Raw genomic sequence first — 24,840 nt, forward strand, 5'->3', positions numbered from 1 at the left:
TCACACAGTTTTTCAGAGGCTGCGGAGACTAAGAGGTCATCTGCATACTGCAAGACAACAGAACCAGTGGGGAGAACAAGATCACATAATGCATCCCTTACAACGGCAGAAAACACTGCCGGAGAATCAATATACCCTTGTGGTAGGCGTGTCCATGTATATCTTTGCCACCCCCTGTGTGTGAAGGCAAAGAGAGGCTGCGTCTGCTCTTCGACAGGAACACTAAAAATGCAGAACACAAGTCAATAACAGAAAAAAAAGTATGTTCACATGGAATTGAGGTGAGAATTTGGGCTAGATCTGGCACAACAGGTGCCACAGGGATGATGATGTCATTTATTTTCCTCAAATCTTGTGTGAAGCGCCAGGAACCATCCGGTTTAGGGACCAGATTGACAGGAGTGTTGTATGAACTTACACATGGTTTGACTACCCCCTGTTGTAGAAGAGACTGTAAAACTCAATCCATGCCCTGAAATTTAACTTCAGACAAAGGACATTGTTTAACAAACACAGGGTCTAAATGTTTTAACTTAGCCTCATAGGGTGTACACTGCACAAGACCCACGTCATTCTTATGATCAGCCCACAATGAGGGCGGTAGAGTGTCTAGTAAGGCAAAAGACGAGGATGGTGATTTCTGTGTGGTAGAGAGAAAACAGTCATTACACATCATTTCAGATAAATGTGAGCAGACTCAGGAACAGAAACAAGAAGTTTAGAGCCAGAGAAGCTAATAGAAATGTGTAGCCTGCTCATGAGATCCCTCCCCAAAAGATTAAAAGGACATTCTGACATATAAACAAATCGGTGATGTAAAAAAATGTTAGGATCAGAAGGACATGTGATGAGGAGGGCTGGAGTAAAAGGCGTTTCTTTTGTGACCCCTTCTATTCCCACAGTGCTAACGGATCCCCTTGAGAGAGGACCCTCATATTGCTTCCCCATTACTGACATTGTATCTCCTGTATCAAAGAGGAAAGAATATACTGTGCCACTTACACATAACTAAAGAAAAGGCATTTCATTTACCTGATGCGATTCATATGTACAATGTAGCATGGTCGGGGTTGCGCTCTGTGGGCATCCCTATGCGTGATAGGGATTTGCCTGCATCCCGGTGAAAGGGTGGGGTGCAACCTGGGGTGATTGGGGAGGCAGTGCAGGAAGGGAACCTACGGGAACATCTCCCATCTCTCAAAGTCTCTTCCTACATTCATTAATCCAATGCCCATTCCTACCACAATTAAAACAGGCGCCCAGGCTTCGGGAGTATGAATTACTGCCTCCTCTTCCCCGGCCTCTTCCCCGGCCCCTCCCTTGGGCTCTCCCTCGGGCTGAGTCACCATTATATACCTTTTTTTTAGCCACAGCGAGGCATACTACTTGTCTACTTTCTAAAATACCATCGCCTTCCATAGTGCGCACTCTCTCCCCTAGAGTTTTAACTGTCATATTGCTACGATCTGTGAGCTGATATTTAAGAACCTTTTGCACCGCAAATCTACAATTATTCATGAAGGTTGTGAGGAACAAAGGATTAGCGGCATTTTCATCCAACTCCATTCCCCCCAACAGCGTCCATGTCTCTTAAACCGTGTTAAAAATTTGGAAGTCGGCTCATTCTTCTCCTGTTTACAATTAGTTACTTGAGACAAATCACGATTAGCCTGCTGTCTTTGCAACAAATATTTAGTCAACTGGTCTTTTAAGGCCGGTAGGGCATCCGGAGTGGTCCAATACAAGTGGTGTGTAGTCTTTTTTGTGGCTCCCTTCTTCTTTCCTGCCCCGTCACGTTCCGTTTCTGATTTAGTTTCTGTTTTTATTTCATCACTACTAGGGTCCAAACAAGGTACTCTGGCAATGAGATCAGTTTCATCATAATTATCTCCAGGAGTTGCATGCAATATAAATCTGTAATCAGCCCCGGTCAATTCATTATGACGGGTGGCTCTTAGTAACTTAGTCTACATAGTGAAGTGGTTTTGAAGGGGATGGGAGCATTTTAATGATGTCCCTTAAATCCCCTATTGAAGGTGGATTGATAATCGGTCCCTTTGCGGACATGGACCGCACGCATGCCACATTAAGAGCGGAGCCAACAGTGGCATTAAAGAATGGGGGTTTGATATCTGACCCAGAATCAGATACAGCATCGCCATTATTATCTGTGTCTGTGTCTGTCTCGTCATTTCGTGGCGTATCTTGCAGCTTAGTGCGAGCGACAGTATCTGGCTTAGTATCCAGTGAGTTTTTAGTTATTTCAATGGCGCAGCATGCAACCGGGGCCGATGAAGTAACAGAAGAATCAACGCTGCTTAAACTAGGATATAGAGTTGCAACAGTTGCCAACAGCCCCTTATCATTATACGGTGGGGGTTGGATGCGTGAAGCAAATGGCGATTTCGGTGTAGTCTGGGGATTAAACTTAGACAAAGCTTTTAGTTCCACTTATGGAATAGAGTGATATTTATCCCAGATTGGTTTCATTTCTAGCCATTTCTTATAACCATCTGTCATATATTGATAATCCCAATCAGAGTCACCGAAGCCGTCATATATTAGAATGTAAGCAGACGCCAAATATTCAGATTTAAAAGTACCACCGCGAGGATATGTCAAAAGCTGAGGTGTGATTCTGTCCCATCCTGCTAAATTATCTAGCCAAGGGATAGTATAACAACCTAGACCGCAACGGTTCATCCAGTCATGAGGAGTTTCCTCGTGGTCTGGCTTAGGATATTTCGTTCCTAAATTACCCATGTCCAACTACAGGTACAACCAATATTACACACAAACAACACAACACAATTAACACAACACAAACAACACAACACAATTGGAGACCAGCAACCGAGACAAAGAGGGCGTTCAAATAAATTTATAGCCTCTAACCTTAGAGACGTTCAATAACCAGTGACGAATTCCCTTACACATCGTGCATACATTCGACAATATCAATTTAACTATACACGGATATGGATATCAGCACAGTGCCTACACTTTGAATGGTATGACTAAATACCAATTAGCACTTGCCCGAACACTGACATCCCCAAATATAGATACCAGTACACGAGGTAAGTGCCTACACTTTAGCCGGTATGACAAGATACCAAATCAGCACTTACCTGAATACTGGTATCCCGGACAAGCCCCAAAAACTGTAAGGAATTTTCATCTGTCGCCTGGACAGGGTAACTAAATTCAGCCTTCTCCACCTCTGCTCGGTTTCTGGTTCCCGGCAAGTACTCTGGGACGTCTCAATGAACACACTAGTCAAAGTCTTTCAGAGAGAAGTTCCAAAGTTTATTAAGTAAAACAGGATATATAGTCGTACTAGAAGAAGGATGGCGTAATGTGTGTGTGTGTGCAGAGCTTAATGCTAGTGTCCACAAAAGCAGCCTTGGCCGTTATCTCAATGTAGGAACCTTCCAGCCAAAGTATCATGTCTCTTACAACTCCTTTCGGTGTTGCAAGTGTGATACGTGCAAAGCAGGGGGTCCCACTAAGATGGGTAGGGGGTTAAACTAAGGTCAAGGCATCTGTGTGTATGTGTAAGATAGAGAAGGAATGTTTATGTGTGGGTGTGTGGAAGAGTGTGTGTGAGAGAGAAAGAACAATGTACCCTATACAGAAAGTCTCCAACATTACCAGAAAAGATTGTTTTATACAATTATTCTCACAATTCCCCTCTTTTATCCATGATAAACATATAATGGATAAACAACTCATATATGATTATTTATCTTTCTCTGGAAGCCGGGCTAAACGAGTAATCACTGTTACTGCAGTCCTGGCCTGGGCCAGACCCTCAGTCATTACTCAGAAACATTTTACTTGGAAGACTGGGACTTGTGGTAGTGCTCAGGAAGAATCTAGAATAATACATAATTAGGGAAAAAACAAGTCAGAAGCTTAGTTTCAATTGAGACTGATTTTATTGATGGAAATTATAACAGATTATAATCTGAAAATGTCAACAAAAAAAAAAAATCAAATTGTTATACAAAGCTACAGTGAAAATAGATCTAAAAATCACCAAATGAGATGTTTTGTTCATTACTCAGAATTATTTGTAAAGAATGTTTCATTAACTAAACTATGTCTTGCACCACTGGTAGACTAGCAGAATAAATTGTCTGAAACAGCAAAATAAATCAAATCACTTTTTTATTGGTTAACAGTTTTGGGGAAAAAAATCAACTGAAAGAATCATGATTAATGAAAAGCTAATATGAAAAACAATCAAACTAAGCTAACCTCAAACACAAACATTACTGATTTATATGATTTAATATATGAGATTTGGGTGATTAGTCACTTTGGGTGAGACTATAGAAACGGTGGGATACACCACATTGGTATCACTTCTTGAGCAACATGAAGCCGAAGCAATCAATGTTAGTCCCATAACGTCCTTGGATTCCACTGCATTTTCCAGATTCAACATCAACTTTTACTTCTGCTCCCAGTTGACCACTTGTCATGCTTGCATGGAACTGCCGGGAGCTGCTTGTCAAGATTTTGATGCTACCCAGATGTGTACCATCTTGATTTGGCCAAAGTGAAAGGGAGGTGAATATCTCATCTTTGTCAAATGTAAACTTTTGCTGAATCCCAGCAGGAACACCAAACTGTTTGGACCGGCCATCAGTAAGCCACACCTTCACGGCTTTAATCTCCAAATCACCTTCCCAAACCTGGATCGTCTGCAACATGGATCCAGTTTCCATGCCATTAAAATTGAAATATTGTCCTCCCGTTCCACCAACTTCAACAATACTGACCATCTTGTTCTTAACCTTAAAAAGACAAACATTTCAAGATGGATGAAATAGTTCTTCTGATAAATAGACATGTTTAAAATGAATTGTAGTTAAGATAATAAAATGCCTGAAACAGTATGATGCTGTCTATGATGCTGTCTAGCCTTTACGTATTTGCTACATCTTTAAATGTTTTCTATCTGTCTTTGATACATGGTGTTTAAAGTGTGTTTACTCCCCTCATGTCAACTCTTACTGTATGGAACCTCAATCTGTGTCTGAGACACCTACGTTACACCATCACTAACATTTAACTTTGGGATCAACAGAATTATTATTATTATTTTTTTTAATAAACACAGAAGTGGATGTTAACTGGCATAATTCAGAACTCTGAGACCCAAAGATTTTATTGACATCATCATGTACAGAGTTGAGTTATGGACGCCTTGTGAGAATTTAATACTGAAATTTCATAAATCAGTATTAATGGTGTAATGTGATAAAGTGGAGTCCTACAGAGCTTTATGTCTCTTATGCCACACCAATTTACATTATCAGTAATAACAAATTTTATTTATTAATGATAAATGCACTGACAAACCACACTGTAATAGAAAATGATCAGAATTAAACTTTCATAATATGAGTTAAACAATATCATATACAGTAACTATAATGCTGTAATACTATAATCTACATACACAGTAATCTACATACACAGTTAATAACCAACATAATGTCATCAAGAATAAACTGCACACTTACAAGGAAATGACGAAGCAGGTAGCAAGAAATGTCTTCTTTAAAAGACGTCTTGTGAAGGATGCAAGTTTGTGGATGAGACAGAAGCTTCATGCTCTCGTATTTATACCAAATAAAAAGGGTGGCTCTGAGCCTTACACCACACTTCCAAGTAACAAGTGTGTGTGTGTGTGTGTGTGTGTGTGTGTGTGTGTGTGTGTGTGTGTGTGTGTGTGTGTGTGTGTGTGTGTGTGTGTAATCAGATTTTACAAGACTTTTATCCCCATAATTTCCTTAAACTGTCAGAAAGCACAATAAAGTGGTTTAATGTTTAGTGAACACTTTACCACACAGGTTAATTACCTTAACATGGCGTAACATCTAAGAAACCACAATGAAATGATTTTTTATTGAATCCACATTTATTTGTCTCACAAAAACTTTTGATAACACCTTGGAAGGGAATCATAGATTCTGTAACTGTTAGGATGACTTTTTTCTCAAACTGACAAAACGTTCAATCTGTTTATAATCGAGCATCAAACAAGCTACAACTTTAGATAAGGGCTCTTTAAATATTCTACCAATAAGCATCTGGTTTGAATTTGATTGCACCCAGATGTGTACCATCTTGATTTGGCCAAAGTGAAAGGGAGGTGAAATTCTCTCCATCTTCAAATATAAAGTCTTTTAAACTCAAAGTAAGAACACCAATCTGCTCGGACCGGCCACATCTGTAAGCCACAATCTTCACAACTTTTATCTGCCACTCACCTTATGGTTTTCTTCATTTATTTTATTTTTGTCAGTCATTTTATCTTTTTTTTCCGAATTACTTTTCCAGTGTATTATTGCTAAGCATTTAAATATTGAAACATTAAATATAATACAAAAATTACAATATCTAAAAGACTTTCAGAGTTTCCCCTCTGCTTCTCCTTTACTTCGGTTTCCCTCCAGAACTAGCGGATAGAAAGCTGTCAAAAGTGAAAAGATAGTTTCTATCAGAAGTAACTAATAAACAAGGTGTAATGTGAAAAAGTGGAGTCCTACAGAGCTTTATGTCTCCTATACCACACCAATTTAGAGTTAAACATTATCATATACAGTAACTATAATGCTGTGATACTATAATCTACATACACAGTAATCTACATACACAGTTAATAACCTACATAATGTCATCAAGAATAAACTGCACACTTACAAGGAACCTTATCCCACACCTCTGTGTAACAGGTGTGTGTGTGTGTGTGTGTGTGTGTGTGTGTGTGTGTGTGTGTGTGTGTGTGTGTGTGTGTGTGTGTGTGTGTGTGTGTGTGTGTGTGTGTGTGTGTGTGTGTGTGTGTGTTTTTTTGTGTGTGTGTGTGTGTGTGTGTGTGTGTGTGTGTGTGTGTGTGTGTGTCCGCTCACGCTGTTAGAAGGAATTCCGATAAGAGAAGCTTTTTTAATAGGGGTAAATACCCTTAAACTGTCCACACACTCAATAATTAATCTGGGTATCAGAAACTTTTGATGACACCTTGGAATGGAATAAAGGTTTCTGTAATAGTTAAAATGGAAGACAAAACATTTAGTCTGTTCATAATAAGTATCAGAAATCTACAATGTCTTCTCTGTTGCATCCAATGGAAGCTCTATAGGCTTTAGATCAGGGCTCTGGAAATGTTCTATGAAAAAGCATTTTAAGTTGCCATCAAACCATCAAAAGGTCTGCTTCCAGTCCCAGTAAAATGTTTCTATATGCTGGACTAAACTTTATACAAGTTCACTGTAGATGTTTAATATACAGTACATAACAACCATTATGTAGGTTATTAACTGTGTATGTAGATTATAGTATTACAGCATTATAGTTACTGTATATGATCATGTTTAACTCATATTATGAAAGCTTAATTCTGATCATTTTCTATTAAAGTGTGGTTTGTCAGTGCGTTAATCATTAATAAATAAAATGTGTTAGTACTGGTAAAGTAAATTGGTGTGATTGCTGAATCAGCAAATAATATCAGCAGTAGCTCATGCTTCAGTCATTTTATTATCTTAACTACAATTCAAATTCAAAAAGTCACTCATTATTTACACATGGTAATGATTTATGAAAAAGTAAGATTAAATAAATCTTGGAAAAAAATAAATAAATCATCTTCAAGCCCAATTCTAAAATAAAATGCAAGTGGAATTCACTGACATGAAAATAATAAAATTGTTAACATTGTTCAGTTAATGTGTTCAAACCTAATGAGGATTTCACATTACAGTATTCACACCTCAGAAGTAAGAAGTTATCAACTTTAATGCTGCAGTGATTTACTTTACCAGTACTGACAGATTTACTTACACAGTTAATAATCTACATAATGTCATCAAGGATAAACTGCACACTTACAAGGACCTTATCCAACACCCTCTATGTAACAGGTGGTGTGTGTGTGTGTGTGTGTGGGTGTGTGTGTGTGTGTGGGTGTGTGTGTGTGTGTGTGTGTGTGTGTGTGTGTGTGTGTGTGTGCTCACGCTGTTAGTAGGAATTCTGATTAGAGAACCTTTTTCCCCCTAGGGGTTAAAACCCTTTAACTGTCTATACAACTCAAGAATGAATCCGTGTCACAGAAACTTTTGATAAAATATTTTCACAGAATCATGTTTTCTGTAACAGATACAGTGGAACTTTTTTCCAACCTACAAAACTTTCATTCTGTTTAGCATCAGAAATGTCTTTCTACTGCATTAGATAGAATCTCTATAGGCTTTAGATCAGGGTTTTAGGAATTTTCTATCAAAAAACATCTGGTCTGCATTAGATCATTATCCTGCTTAAAAAAAATCACATTTCATCAATAAAACACAACCTGACCAACACCAATGTAGTAACAAAAAGATCCAGCCATGTTCATATGTGTAATTTAAAGTACCCTGATATATGAGTTTGCCATCAGACTCCTACATCTTTACATTTTTAAATGCTGCTACAACTGTTTTTGCAGAACAAACAGACTGTATACTGGGTGGTGTCATAGTTATCAAGTCCATGTCCTACAAGAACATCACTCCTGAAACACGAGAATACAAACTTTAGATATCCAGAAAAATCACCCAAACATCCTCCTGGGCTCTTACCAGCAAACTGGAATTCACATTCACATGAGTCCTTCACAATGATCCAAAACAGACTAGATGCTTTTTGATAGAGCCTATAGAGCTTCTATGGAATACATTAAAGAAGACATTGTAGATTATTGATGCTTTTCATAAACAGACTGAATATTTTTAGGTTTGAGAAAAATTCCATCGTAACAGAAACATGATTCCGTGTTAAGATGTCATAAATAGGTTAAGTGACACAAATTGAATGTTCACAAAGAATAAACCTCATCATTATGCCTTCTCAGAGTTTAAAGGAAATTAATCTCTGACAAAGACGTTTGTATGTTTAATTATTCCGTCACCTAAATCAGTAAATAAATAGTAAATCGCTCCATTGTGTATTTTAAGCTTTAAGAAATAACTTCTGGGATGAAAAACTTGTGTAATTCATCTACAACCACCAGCTTAGACACACTGGTATCTGTGCTTGTATGTATAAGTATGTAAGTATGGTATACGATCAGGTCAAGTTGAGCGGACTTTAAATGGCATTGTTTCCTTAAAACAACTTTCCTGTTACACCTGCTAATACCTTACTTTTCTTCCTTGTGTCTTCACACAATGGAATGTGAATTAAATACTAAACTAAAATGCCATTGTGCATTTTTAAGCTTTAAGAAATAACTTCTGGGATAAAAAACTGTGTAATTTATCTACAACCACCAGCTTAGACACTATGGTAACTGTGCTTGTATGTATAAGTATGTAAGTATGGTATACGATCAGGTCAAGTTGAGAGGCTTTTAAATGTCATTTTTTCCAATACAATATCTGATACAGTACACAGTGAAATGAAACATTTGTCCAGGACCCTGGTGCTACATAAAGACACCGACCTACATGAGACAAACACAGAACTAATTAATCTATCGACATAAAGAGACAGTGCAAACAGACAATATAATAAACTACAATACAGATATATAAAGACAGCACCAACCAGTATACAGTCTGTTTGTTTGCTAAAACAGTTGTAGCAGCATTTAAAAATGTAAAGATGTAGGAGTCTGATTGCAATCTCATCTATCAGGGTACTTTAAATACACATATGAACATGGATGGAATCAGAATGAAAGTTTTGTAGGATGGAGAAATATTTAACTGTATCTGTTACAGAAAACATGATTCTGTGTTAAGATGTCATCACAAGGTGAGTGACACAAAGGATTGTTCATTAAATATTAAACATTATGTGCACATAAGGGGTGAAAAGCTGTGAAATCTGATTTCCAACTAACAGCAGACTCAATAAACACACAACACTTGTTCCTTGGAAGTGTGGTGTAAGGTCAGGACCACCCTCTTTATCTGGTATAAATACGAGAGCATGAAGCTTCTGTCTCATCCACAAACTTGCATCCTTCACAAGACGTTTTTTAAAGAAGACATTTCTTGCTACCTGCTTCATCAGGTCCTTGTAAGTGTGCAGATTTTCTTGATGACATTATGTAGGTTATAACTGTGTATGTAGAATTACTGTGTATGTAGATTATAGTATTACAGCATTATAGTTACGTATATGATAATGTTTAACTCATATTATGAAAGCTTAATCTGATCATTTTCTATTACAGTGTGTTTGTCAGTGCGTTAATCATTAATAAATAAAATGCTCGTCAGTACTGGTAAAGTAAATTGGTGTGGGTATAAGAGACTCAAAGCGAGTTCTGAATCATGGCAGTTAAACCCCTCTTCTTTGGTTATTAAAACATGTCTGTTGATCAGATGATCAGATCACATGTTTCAGCTTTTTCCAAAGATGTTCAATAGGATTCAGTAGGATGTAGTAACAAATAGCTTCTGGAGCGAAATGTACTGTATGTGTTAATGCTTAATTTAAGGTTTCTTAACTCATATTATGAAAGTTCGATTCTGACCATTTTCTGTCGTGCGAAATCCTCATTGGGTGTGAACACATTAACTGAACAATGTTAACATGACCGACTTTTTTCATGTCAGTGAAATCTGCTTGTGTTTTATTATAGCAATGGGGTTAAACATGGTTTATTCATGTTAGTTAACTTCAGTTAAAGGAAACTTTTTTGTAAAGAATAACCCTGTATAAATATAAACAATGAATGATTTTATCAAACTCTATGCACTGGTTATTAGCAAGCATAAAGTCACCTAATAAAATCAATAAAACATATAAACAACATCTAATAATACAAATGGTTGATAAAGATTTATGAGCTGAAGCAGTAAATAAAATCAGCAGTAGCTGATGCTTGCCTTGGTTTAATCTTAACCAAAATATTTTTCATTTTATCATGTTAATTCCTGAGACATCTTTATTTTTATTTTAAGCTCAAGATGAACAGCATGTCACACCTGGCAGATGTTGTTGAAGTTGGCGGTGAGGGAGGAGATGTTTTCAATTTTAATGGCACTGAAAATGGAAGCATGCTGAAAACGATCCAGGTTTGGGAAGGCGAGTGCCAGATAAAAGCCATGAAGGTGTGGCTTACTGATGGCCAGTCCAAGCAGTTTGGTGTTCCTGCTGGGAATCTGAAAGAGTTTAACTTTGAAGATGGAGAGCATTTCACCTCCCTTTCACTTTGGCCAAATCAAGAGGGTACACATCTGGGTGCAATCAAATTCAAGACAAGTCACTCCCGAGAATTCTATGCAAGCTTGACAAAAGGTAGTCTAAAGCCAGAAGCTCCAGTTGATGTTGCCTCTGGGATCTGCCTGGGGATCAAAGGACGTTCAGGGTCTGATATTGATCTCGTTGGGTTCATATTCCCCAAACCCATCATGTCTGTTCAGCTTACCAATGTTGTGTATCCCACTATTCATGATGTGAATCCCAAAGTGGCTGTTGGAGAAGTTAAATCCATGTTGTACCAGAACAACACTTCTGAAACTCAAGAATTTAAAATTGAGGCCTCCCAAAAAGTCACCCCAAGATCATCCTGGTCTCTTACGTGCAAACTGGTAAACATGTTCAGCCTGGAAGTGAATGCAGGAATTCCACAGCTTGTGGAGGGGATAAATGGCTATCAATTAATTAATGGAGTTGAGGGTACATATCCTCCAAACACCACTGAAGAGAAAATTGAGCTCTTCTCATTTCCTGTTAAAGTTCCTGCAAGAGAAAACATAGATGTGCGCGTCACACTTGGCCAGGCTACAGTTGATCTCCCATTCACTTGCATCATGAAGATTATCTTCATTAATGGCACTGTGTTTGAATTTCAAAAGAAAGGAATCTACAAGGGTGTCGCTTACTCTGATGGAAAAGTGGTTGTGAATGAAGCAAACAAATAGCTTGGTGCAGCCTAATAAGCTTTGAATTCAATTCTATAATGATTTACAATGACTACAAAATCTGTACTCATATTCGATAATGTTTATTAATCAATGTTACAGATGTATGGAACATATTTAGTGCATTATGTATCACTGTACTCAGTATCTCAGTAAAGGTCTTGCTGACTGGAGCTGTGTGTGTGGAACACTGGAGTCCAGCTGTGACTTATATGATCTTGCATCTTCATGTTTATCCTGCATTTGGTGGAATGTGTGATTTTTTTAGTTGATTTTTTTTTAACATCTGGAAACCAGTTAAAATAGTGATTTGTTTTATTCTGCTGGTCCTCAAATGGTGCAAGGCGACATTTTTGATTCATAAAATAAATCTTCAAGTAACATTTTGAGTAATAAATAAAGCATCTCATTTCATGTTTTTTTTTTAGATTTACTTTGACTGTAGCTTTGTGTAACAATTTGATTCTTTTCTTTTTACATTTTCAGAAGATTATAATCTGTTATAATTTCCATCAATAAAATCAGTCTCAATTGAATCTAAGCTTCTGACTTGTTTTTTCCATAATTATGTATTATTCTAGATTCTTCCTGAGCACAACCACTAGTCCCAGTCTTCCCAGAAAAATGTTTCTATATGTTGGAGTAAATAAAAACTCATACATTACTTGAGCACATTTAATTTAATTCATATTATTATTTTGACTTAAGTACATTTTTTCTATACTTATATACTTTCTCCACTATAATTATTATCTATTCCTTTGGACTTTGTCCACTTTGGTCATAACGTCTACTACATAACACACTGTTCCATAACATACACATGTCAATATTAGTGACACATGTTACTGGTAGCTACTTAACCTTCTCCAAGTTCTCTGTAGCTGTTTAATATACAGTACAGGACACCTGGACACCACCGCCTGGGCAGGGTAACCCTCTTTTCGTCTGCCGCCTGGGCAGGGTAACCCTCTTTTCGTCTGCCGCCTGGGCAGGGTAAATAAATTCAGCCTCTGCTCGGTCTCTGGTTTCCGGCGAGTACTCTGGGAAGTCTAAGTCTGTAGTCAAAGTCTTTCAAAGAGAAGTTCCAAAGTTTATTAAGTAAAACAAGAATATATAGTCGTACAAGAAGAAGGATGGCGTAATGTGTGTGTGCAGAGCTTAATGCGAGTGTCCATAAAAGCTGTTTTGGCCGTTATCTCAAAGTAGGAACCTCTCCAGCCAAGGTATCATGTTTCTTAGAACTGCTTTTGGTGTTGCAAGTGTGATGGGGTGGGGAGGGGGTTAAACTAAGGTCAAGGCATCTGTGTGTATGTGTAAGATAGAGAAGTAATGTTTATGGGTGTGGGGGTCGGGGGGAGTGTGTGTGTGTGTGTGTGTGTGTGTGTGTGTGTGTGTGTGTGTGTGTGTGTGTGTGAGAGAGAGAGAGAGAGAGAACAATGTACTCTATACAAAAAGTCTGCAACATTACCAGAAAAGATTGTTATTATACAATTATTCTCACAACTACTCTAATTATGTTTCATTTTAACTTGATTAAACTTATTCACTCAGTTCCTTTTAACTCTCCTAAAATGACTACCACACACTTTGTATACATTTTACATGATGTACAATATTTTGCTTTCCACTCTCTACAACTCAGACATTTAGATAAAGCTGGATCACTTGAAGCTTTCAGATCATCAGAATAAACTGAGAAAACAAAACAAAAGCCTTCCCCAAATACATTAACTGCAGCAGGAAATTAAAAAGTATTTTAAAAAAGTGTGGAAAAGAGCAGTAGTCAGATATTATTTACAAAAAAGGAAAGAAAATTAAAGTGTGTAATTTAAACACTGACACAGGCAAGAAAAAGGAAGTGTGTCACTGAACTCAGGTCAGATATTGATTATTTTGTGTGTATTTTTTATCCTGCTGCAGTTAGTGTTTAACGTAAACGCTTTTGCTTTCGGTATTAAGACTGTAAAAGACACTGTACACAGTTTATTTTATTTAAATGGGTTTCTTTATTGTTATGATGTTTTTTGTATGAATACTTTTCCTATAAAAACTGATTGAAAGGCAAGAGACTTTTATTATGAAAATTGTGACAGAGTGATGCAGGAAGAAGGTGCTGCCACGTACAGGGAAACAGGGAAAGTTTTTGTTTTCCAAACAAAAACTTTGATAGAAAGAGACATCAGGTACAAGATAAAGTTCTCCTGTTGTAATAAGTGGCCAATGAAGTAAGTTCTGTTAATGATACATGTGATTTATTTGTATTTCTGTTCTATAATAATAATAATGTCCTTTGTATTTTGCATTTGTCTTATTTTCTTATCATTAGTTCTCACTGCATTTATTGAGTCTGATTATCCGTCTGGTTGTCAATTAACGCCAGTAAATCTAGAATTCTGTAGCCCGGGTTCAGCCCTTATTCAACTACGGTATATAATCACTATGGATGTAAATCTTTCACCTTGTCCATCTAAATGTAATGTAAATGTAAATCTTGTTTCATTTGTGTATAGTAGCTCATGCTACATTAAAGGTGCGGTGCACGATGTTTGAAAGCCAATGTTGACATTTGAAATCACCAAAACAAACACACCCCAAACCCAAATGGGTGTCACCCCTGCTTTGATAGCTCCGCCCCACACATCTGGTAACTTGGAGTGTGTTGATTGTTTGACGCTCGATTATAAACAGATTGAAAGTTTTGTCACTTGGAGGAAAATTTCATCATAACAGTTACAGAATCTTTGATTCCCTTCCAAGGTGTTATAAAAAGTTCCTGTGAGACAAAGAAATGTGGATTCAATAAAAAAATCGCTTCATTGTGGTTTCTTAGATGTTCTGACATTTTAAGGTAATTAACCTGTGCTGTATATTCAGGATTACATTACGTAATCTATTATTAACTGTGTATGTAGATTAGAGTATTATAGCTTTATAATTTCTTTAACTCATATTATGAAAGTTCGATTCTGAACATTTTCTGTCGTGCGAAATCCTCATTGGGTGTGAACACATTAACTGAACAATGTTAACATGACCGACTTTTTTCATGTAAGTGAAATCCGCTTGTGTTTTATTATAGCAATGGGGTTAGATATTTATTCATGTTAGTTAACTTTAGTTAAAGAAAACTTTTTTGGAAAGAATAACCCTGTATAAATATAAATAATGAATGATTTTTGTCAAACTCTATGCACTGGTTATTAGCAAGCATAAAGTCACCTGATGAAAAAAATATAAACAACATCTAATAATACAAATGGTTGATAAAGATTTATGAGCTGAAGCAGTAAATAAAATCAGCAGTAGCTGATGCTTCCCTTTATTTAATCTTAACCAAAATATTTTTCATTTTTATCATGTTAATTCCTGACACATCTTTGTTTTTTTTAGGCTCAAGAAGAACAGCATGTCGTACCTGGCAGACGTTGTTGAAGTTGGCGGTGAGGGAGGAGGTCCCTTCGATTTTAATGGCACTGAAAATGGAAGCATGATAAAAATGATCCAGGTTTGGGAAGGCGAGTGGCAGATAAAAGCCATGAAGGTGTGGCTTACTGATGGTCGGTCCGAGCTGTTTGGTGAACCTGCTGGGAATCTGAAAGAGTTTAACTTTGAAGATGGAGAGCATTTCACCTCCCTTTCACTTTGGGCAAGTCAAAATGGTTCACGTCTGGGTGCAATCAAATTCAAGACAAGTCACTCCCGAGAGTTCTATGCATGCTTGACAATTTGGACTCTGAAACCAGAAGTTTCAGTTGATGTTGCTTCTGGGATCTGCATGGGGATCAAAGGACGTTCAGGTTGTGATATTGATCGCTTAGGCTTCATGTTCATCAACACCATCAAGTCTGCTCAGCTTACCAATGTTGTGTATCCCACCATTCATGATGTGAAACCCAAAGTGTCTGTTGGAGAAATCAAATCTATGTTTTACCAGAACAACACTTCTGAAACTCATGAATTTACAATTGAGACCTCCAAAAAAATCACCCAAATATCCTCCTGGTCTGTAAAGGGCAAAACAGAATCCACGTTCAGCCTGGAAGTAAATGCAGGAATTCCATGTCTTGTGAAGGAGGAATCAAGATATGACTTAAATATCGGTGTTGAAGGTACATATGCTTCAGAGACCAGTGAAGAGAAAACAGATCTCTCCATGTTTCCTGTTAAAGTTCCTCCAGGTAAAAAAGTGGATGTGCGCGTCACACTTGGCCAGGCTACAGTTGATCTCCCCTTCACTGGCATCATGAAGATTACCTGCTATAATGACAGTGTGCTGGAGATTAAAACCAGTGGAACCTACAAGGGTGTCGTTTACTCTGATGAAAAAATGACTGTGAATGAATCAAACGAAATGCTTGGTCAGGCCTAATAAGCTTTGAATGAATTTATAGCAATTATTTAACCACAAAATGTTAACATCACGCCGTGTACTCGTATCTGACCATGTTTAATCCTCAATGTTAGAGATGTATGAAAACTATATAGTGCATTACGTATCACTGTACCCAGTATCTCAGTAAAGGTTTTAAATTTTAAAGCATTAATGTTATTTTTTTCTATACTTCTACTCTGCGATTGTTATCTATACTTAAATTATACTTAAAGTACTTCAACTTTTATGCTTAAAGTAACATTAGTGACAAATATTACTGGAGCAAACTTATCCAGTTGTCTGAGTTCTCTGTGGTTGTTTCCACAATACTGTATACGTTATGTCCAAATGTTGGAATATCCATTTCACTATAACTCAGAGGCTTATACCTTTTTAGGCATCTCAGTGATACTGGGCTTCATGAAGATCTCCATAGTTTGGAGGTTAAGGTCAGAGTCTCAAGAGTCCTACCCAGAGCCCTGATTCTGACAACGCCACTGAACTCCTTTGAGATGAAACCTCCTCACCATCTCAATATAAGTGTCTCATTAATCTCACGAATGCTCTTGAAGCTGAACGATCATGAATCCCTACAGCCGTGATCCAACATCTACTTAGAAGAGAAGAGTTGAACTTATTAAGCTTATTAAGAGCAAATCTAGAATGTTATTTTCATCACACGCACACGGTTGTGATGGTTGGCGTCCACAAACTTTCGACCATATAATGTATGCACCTCATGGTGCAGGTTTAGTGCGGTTACATACAGAAAATATCAAACAGAACAATCCATCAATAACATCTGACTGTCAATATTCCAGTAGCATGAACCCATCACCTGTCAGTCTGAGGTGGAAATAGTCAAGGAAAGCAATTGAAATCAGGAGAGCGCTTCCAGTTAATTATCCCCCAGTCAATGTTTTAATGATGATTAGCGGATGATCGGCAGCATCGAGCCAATTCACGAGCGGCGCACTAGCATCGGAAACATCAGAGGAAGCCCAGCATCCCAGTGCACCATGTCTTAACAAGGCTAAAACTCTGAAAAATCTCTGTAGGAGGACAAGGTCAACACCGACAGAAGTGAAACTAGAGGACATCAGATAACGCATAAGGTTAAAATGCTCTGTATCACAGAGCCCAAGCATTAGTTCCGGGTAGATTATGCTAATTAATATATGTCACCGTGAACCGATCCTGTAAAAATGTAATATAAAAAGAAGAATTTCAGGGTGAGTTTTTTTTTTTTATACATCACACTGACAGCTGCAGAGAAGCGCTTTTCTTTCCTGTAATCATGTCAGCGTTGTGATTGTTTGATTATTGTTTTGTGTGTGCTGTGGAGTGCTCTTTAAGGTGTCAGGGGTGGGGAGGGTAGGAAAATAAAGCACCACCAAATGGCACCAGGTGCTTTGACAATCAGATTGTCGCTCTTTGTTCGTTCTGTTTTTGTGCACCTTTGAGGAAAAGTGACAGAGGAGAAAGTTTGGAAAAATTGAAAAGTAGGTAATGACTGTCGGAAAGTAACTTCTGTAACGATTCTAATCAGTTCCTAACGCTCGAGGGTATGCTGTTATAAAGAACAACAAGATGGTATGATGAAGCGGAGTTAGTGCTTTAAAGTTGATTCTTGTGCATCCAGATGCATTTATTCCCCATGTCATAATTTACTCTCTCTCTCATTCATTCATTTTCTACCGCTTATCCGAACTACCTCGGGTCACGGGGAGCCTGTGCCTATCTCAGGCGTCATCGGGCATCGAGGCAGGATACACCCTGGACGGAGTGCCAACCCATCACAGGGCACACACACTCTCTTTCATTCACTCACACACTCACACACTACGGACAATTTTCCAGAGATGCCAATCAACCTACCATGCATGTCTTTGGACCGGGGGAGGAAACCGGAGTACCCGGAGGAAACCCCCGAGGCACGGGGAGAACATGCAAACTCCACACACACACAAGGCGGAGGCGGGAATCGAACCCCAACCCTGGAGGTGTGAGGCGAACGTGCTAACCACTAAGCCACCGTGCCCCCCGTCATAATTTATTTTTGTTTTATTTATTGTAACATTTCATCTCATGGAACGTTCATGAAGCAAGTTGCTGATTTATAAGACAAAAAGAGAGAAACGACGGTGAAAATCCGCTTCCTCGCCTTTATTCATTCACAGCCTTCATCCACACAGCTCGGCCTCTTTGTCATCTCCTTCTTTCGCACCGGACCACCTGGTATAATTTCATACAATCTGCACAAGGCACGAGAGTCCTCAGTCGCTGGCCTGTTAGTGCGCTAACACACTTCTGCCCTCGGCTCTCTTCCGGCAAAAGCAGCACAGCTACGACACGGTGGCAGATGTCAATATGAGTCAATATGAAGCTCTCAGACAGATCTCGCTCCCTCTTTCTCACCGCCTACATCTTCAAGCTGACACATGGAGGACGGCGTGTTTCAGAAGAGGAGAAGGAAAATTAACAAAATAAAAAAAAACCACGAGCACGAGAGCCGGACTATTCGCAGCACAAAGGAGAGAGCGGTCAGAGGTGTGCCTTGCTGTGTTTGAACATGAAAAGGCCACAGTTCAGCAGGTTCTGATAGCACGAAGAGGCCAAAATAGATGCTGCGAAGCCTGGAGGTAGCCTGGATAAAGATAAAGGCGCAGGAGAAATAGACAGGTGGACAGCTTTGTTTGGCATCATGCTTCTTTCTTTTTATCTCAGCACCACGAAAAGTTCCAGGGAGTCAAAAAAAAAAAAAAAACTCACACAAAAGCATCCTTTCCACTGCCTCGTTCTTTTTATCCATTCACTGTTCTGATTCATTAGCTTAGCTTTCAGTCAAAATAGCAAAAACTAGCTAGTTTGAGAGAAAAGTTTCTCTCAAGATGAAACCTAAATTGTTGTGGCCTCCAAAAGCTGCTTCACACCAGTGTAAACAAACCGCCTCTTCCATTACAGCTCAGGAGGATTCCCGCTTCAGCAGTCACATTCCAGACAAATTATCATGGACTAACAGTTTTAGAGTTATGAAAACTGCATGTCACAGCCATCATGTAGCTTTCTGTTCCTCAAGTCCAGAGGTAAGAAATCAGGAACCCGGCAACTTGCAACTTAAGTACACGCTTAATACAAGAAAAAGATATCAGAATAAAAAAACTGCACTAATGTTTGAAGAAAAGCAGCATGGATGCAGAAGGATGCAGTACTACTCCCTAGCTAGCGTTAGGTTTAATACACAATACTATTTACCCAGGGGAGATTGTAGGATTTCATCTTTAGGGGGTTTTAGCCCTCAGTGAGAATTTAAAACAAGAAGAGTTATATATTATATATTATATGACTACATAGTAAGCCAAAAGCTATTATGCTATTATTTAAAATGGCAAAAGTGGACACCAAAATCTTTTGCATGACGTAATGATGCCAGTCTTGAATCAGATCAGTTCATGTATGTGTGTATTCTCTACAAACAGTGTGTCCAGTGAATGCAGTCATTAATAAAAAAAAATGTTCAAGACAAAGACCAAATCAATAAATGTTATTTTTATTTAGTATCGAATGGATTGTTTGCATTCATATTTTGTTTGTGCTACAACTCTGGTAATAAGAATAGTGACATTTCACTGCTTTTGGTTGCCGTCTTTGCGGCTTTCCGCCGATTCACGTTATACTGTACATAAACGCCTCCAGCAGCTCTGACTGCGCGTGCACGATGCGCGTGCCCGTGCTTCTCCGTTCAAATAAAGCAGACAGCTGATGACGCACTTTTGAAAGACTACAACGCACGCGCGTAAAAGCAAAGTGAAAAAATTCGCTCTTGGATCAAACTGATAACTAATTTTCTTTCCCATCGACGACATGTCCTGCATTTTAACGGAAATTTTATTGTTTATTTTATAAAATAATAAAATAAAGTAAAAAATATACCTACTGTATAGTTTTAGGGTGGCTGAGATCACAGACAGGGGGGCTGGAGCCACCCTAAAAAAGGACTAGAACCGCACCTGTTATTACCCTTTGTAAATTGCACTTAGAAAGCATGATCTGTTCAATCCATATGATGTATTTGTATTAGTGTACATACTTAATTTACTGCTGAATTCTCAATTTTGATTAGTCAGAAGGTGTTCATTAATTTAAACACATTCAAACATAGTTTAGTTAGTTTAATTTACTAGTTCATCATCTGGTATGTACGAAGCCCTGAACCAGTATAAGTCACTTCTTGAAAACTTTTCAAAATGTTATTACTAGAAAAAAACTAAAAAAAAAAAAACTAGATAGAAAACAAACAAGAAAGTTGTCATCTAGTCCAGGATGCTACTGTGATTTGGTGTGGATGCGGCGCTTAATCAGTTAATCATAGTCCCTGTACAGTTCATTGTAGATCCAGGAGGCGGAGCTTTATGAACATGGTGCAGTAATTATAAATGAACCACTACAGACCTACTTATCTTTACCGAATGCACCACTCAGTCACCGTAACAAACAGAGCTATTTGACAGGAATCAAGTCGTGTATATCAAATACCTGATGTTCCACTGAAGTCCCATTTCTCACTATATGCCAAGAATTCAAGGGAAGAGTCGAAACCCGACGGCAAGCGTTCAGCTCAGAAAAGACTGCAACAAGTCACCGGCATCAGAGCGACTGTCACTTCAACTAGGAGTGATAAGGTACTGATCTACATCACAGGAACGAGGTTTGACAGTAGCCCAGTGTAATCAATTATTACTGAAAGCAAGTCAACTGTCTCCATTCAATCCTGTGACACCGAGCATAGACAGCGCCCCCAGAGGAAAATAGAGCCACTTTTTCAATAAGGGTCCCAGACCCAGAGCTCGAGCTGTCATTCGTGAGCCATGGGGACACAGTCACCTTCCATCCTGACACTGGACAGGTGATGTGACATGTAGAAGCAGGGCTGATGGGAAGAGATTTGGCAGAGTTCCCTAGGGATGCTGCACACTGCACTGGCAAACCTGCACTACATCATGCTGGTTCAGCAGTCACCATCTGCATATGCTTTTTTTTTTTTTGCATTTATATCAGTAATAAGTGTTCCTTTATACACACACACACACACACACACATATATATATATATATACAGCCATCTGAAGCAGCTAAATTTATAGCTATGTTTAACACTGTGGTAAAAAAGGAACAGCAATACACTAAAACATCAACACTAGAGACGCCAAAAACGTGAAAGACAAAACCTGTGTTAGCTGTCACTCCAGAAACAAGAAGGTTTTGACCAAACACATTAATATCAACCTGTGATTGACCTTTTTATCAGAGCTGCTGTTAAAAAAATGTAATCCACACATTCCGACCATTCAGAGTGGAGAACACGACAGTGCTACGGCTTAATAGCAAGTAATTAACAGTCATAAATCCCACAAAGTGTGTCTTATGATCTGAACTGGCTCCCAATCGTCGTCTCTTTTTCTCTGTGAATGCCCTCATCCCTCCTTCATAAATAATTGAGATGCTCTGTATCTCACGTTGCATTTTTCAGTAACGCTGTAAGGCCGTATGGATTTCATTGATAGGGAGAGTTAGGTAACAAATAACGCAGACATTTATATCGGCACCTGCGATGCCACGTGCTTCAGAAGAAACAACAGATCTATTATTCTGCTATTCACATTGGGATTAAGTTGGATTAAGAGCTGTTTTGGGGCTTTTTCTTTGTTAGCATGTGGTACTGTGGTAATATCATGACTAGCTAGAACTGGCTTCAAAAATCTAAATTTTATGACGGAACCAATTTTTGCTATAGATAAGCAAGATAAGGAGTCAATGAGAATGTGTCCAATAAATTTCTGTCAAAAAGTCAAACCGGCCTTTTTCTTACTTGTATTCTATTATACCTATTAATTCTTACTTGTGTTCTATTATACCTATTAATTCTTACTTGTATTCTATTATACCTATTAATTCTTACTTGTATTCTATTATACCTATTATCATACATTTCTTGGTTTCTTGGTATTATACCTATTATCAAAAATATTTGTGTGTACTCTTCTACTAAATTGTGACTCTTCGCTGCCTCTGATTATGTTTTATTATGTCATGGTAGAAATGCTTATGATGCTGAGTTGCGATATCCATTTACCAACTGGATCTAGGGCTCAAATTAAATGGCCACCTTCCTGGGATGAAATGGTCAAATGTCTTTTTCCTCCATATGGACTTTGTCCTCCATTTGAAACGGAGGTGTTCTGTGAGGTGAGTCATCCTTTGCTATCATATTATCTGCAACTTAAGTGCTGATGTTTGTTTAAAAACCTTTTGCAAGCTAATCAAATTATACTGACAGATAAAACTAATGCGTTTTGCATTGTCTGGTAAAAGCACAATGGCTAAACCCGGGACAAATTTTCAGCACAGTTTTGCTGTCTAAGATAAAAAACTTTGGGCAATTTTGCGATTAAAGTTTCCTGACAAAGTTTCAGTGTCAGACTTTGTTTTGATTAAATAATCAGAATGCTTGTCTAAACCACACCAATAAGAGGATGCTATAAGTTTACGCAAAGCATGCTAAGGCTACAAATGCAGTAGTGATGGCAATAATATCAAACAAAACGTAAAGAAAAGTATATTTTTTTCTTATATAAAAATATATAAAATATAAATATAAAATAAAAATATAAAAAAATTTTTTTTTACCTCACACTCACTTCTAGGTGTTTGTGTTTATACCATCTTGTTTTTTTTTTTGTTTTTTTACACGATCCTGAATAGCGTTGATTAAAGAAGTAAACTACGCAGTCTTTTATACTGTATATTTCAGCCAAGTCTTTTGTAGGATAACAGTGAACTGAAAACTAGGAAGCTAGTTCCAATTACCATTAGCACATCATACGTCGGTTCTATAATTTGAACACATTTTTCAAACAAAAGCCAAATAATTGCTGATATCGGCTGTTGTGTGGTAAAAAATCTGGACAACCTAAATAAAGAATAATCACAAAAAAAAAGAGCATCAGCGGATGAACAGAACAGCATGTGCCCACCTAGTCATCCACCTCACACCTTCACACACACATACACACACACACACACACACACACACACACACACACACACACACACACACAAACCCTCAGCACAACATCCATCACCACTCAGCGAGCTTCAGCAACCCTGACATATTTGTCAATGGACATTACTGCACATGGGCTGGAGTGCTCCCGAGCCGCTCTGGGTTTACCTTGCCAAAAAATACACAAACACACTTGAGGTTAATTGGCAGACTGAAGAGAATGAGAAATGAAAACCTGGGAGAGATGGCGTCAAGTTTAAAAACAGACACAAAGCATCATTCAAATGTCAATCAAGCTGTCTTGCTAAAATGACACCCATTTTAACCATTTATAGTGCATGTAATATTTAATGACCATCAGCAAAGCAATAGTTCCTGTTATAACATAGCTATTTTTTGTCTTGAAGTTAAGTCCTCACTCACTGTCCTTATGAAAGTCTGAAAATATTGTTACTGTACCTGTCACTGCTACACAGAGCTGATCCTGGAGACACCTTCCATTAATGACATAGAAATAAACTGAAAGATCGTCACTATACCAACAATTGTTCTCTGTTTCATTTTTTTGTGTTGTCTTAAATACAAAAACACATTCTATAGCACATCGTCGCTGTCGGGCGGAAACCTCGTACTGTATGTCCAAAATTTGTCAATTTCATATTTTTTCATATAAAGATGCTATTGGTCAGTCCCCACGTGGGTCTGTTATTTTTTACAAGTTATTAACCAATCTAAAGTCTTGAAAATAGCTTGAGCGCAAATCTCTTAACTCCATTGGACACTTCAACTGTCCACCTCTTCTTCACCCCGCGGGACAGCTTCGCGGCATATTTCTCCTCAAGATTAAGAGTCGTAACGAATCAACACGTCTTCTGAGGTAAATGTCTTCAAAACACTGTGCTCAAAGAAATAAAAAAATCTTGACCCCCGCTAGTTCTGGTGCTCGTCTGAGGACAGGAACTTAGCGCAAGACAATCCACTGCAACTCAGACTAAATCCTGTGCATTGCAGATAAGATACAGCGTTTTTTTAATTTCCTGTAAAATAATGCTTTTGGAGATACGAGGATTCCGCCCGACAGCGACGACATGCATTTTTTTAGCATTTGGTTTGTTCTGATAGTCAAACAGACAAGATTTTAGAAATTTAACAGTGCTGTGGAATAAAATAACATTTATTTATTTATTTATTTATTTATTTATCTATCTATCTATCTATCTATCTATCTATCTATCTATCTATCTATTTATTTATTTTAAACTCATGCCTGGACAAGTAGGGTAATGTTAAAAATGCTAAAATACTATTCTTGTATTATGATAAAAAAAAAAAAAACTCTCATTTTTTTCCTCGTTTTAATGCTGGTGTCAGATTTAATAAGGAAGACATGGCCTATTTCTAGGCTTCAAACAAAAACCCTTGGGATTTTCCGTACTAAATTGCAAAGGACTAAAGAAAATTCACATCCCTGTA

General features: G+C 38.0%; 2 protein-coding genes across 7 annotated transcripts in view; both read left to right on the forward strand.

Annotated features, from left to right (window-relative positions):
• The window catches only part of LOC113637471 (aerolysin-like protein), a 55,395-nt gene extending 43,450 nt beyond the window's left edge, over positions 1-11,945 (forward strand). The window contains exon 2 of the mRNA XM_047800507.1: positions 10,968-11,945. Coding sequence (XP_047656463.1) covers positions 10,974-11,930 — 957 coding nt within the window. The 5' untranslated portion in view covers positions 10,968-10,973 and the 3' untranslated portion in view covers positions 11,931-11,945. The remainder of the gene's footprint in view (positions 1-10,967) is intronic.
• LOC113651616 (aerolysin-like protein) overlaps positions 1-16,470 on the forward strand; it is a 382,868-nt gene extending 366,398 nt beyond the window's left edge. For 2 of the 6 annotated variants that reach the window (XM_047800491.1, XM_047800493.1), the window contains exon 2: positions 15,324-16,470. In XM_047800491.1, coding sequence (XP_047656447.1) covers positions 15,324-16,302 — 979 coding nt within the window. In that variant the 3' untranslated portion in view covers positions 16,303-16,470. Of the gene's footprint in view, positions 1-12,987; positions 13,157-14,001; positions 14,159-14,259; positions 14,360-15,323 lie in introns of those variants that run through there. The other 4 variants (XM_047800492.1, XM_047800494.1, XM_027138076.2 and 1 more) reach the window with 4 other exon arrangements.
• Positions 16,471-24,840: the final 8,370 nt, after the last annotated feature.

This window comes from Tachysurus fulvidraco, chromosome 15, assembly GCF_022655615.1.
Source record: "Tachysurus fulvidraco isolate hzauxx_2018 chromosome 15, HZAU_PFXX_2.0, whole genome shotgun sequence".
NCBI classification, from domain to species: domain Eukaryota; kingdom Metazoa; phylum Chordata; class Actinopteri; order Siluriformes; family Bagridae; genus Tachysurus; species Tachysurus fulvidraco.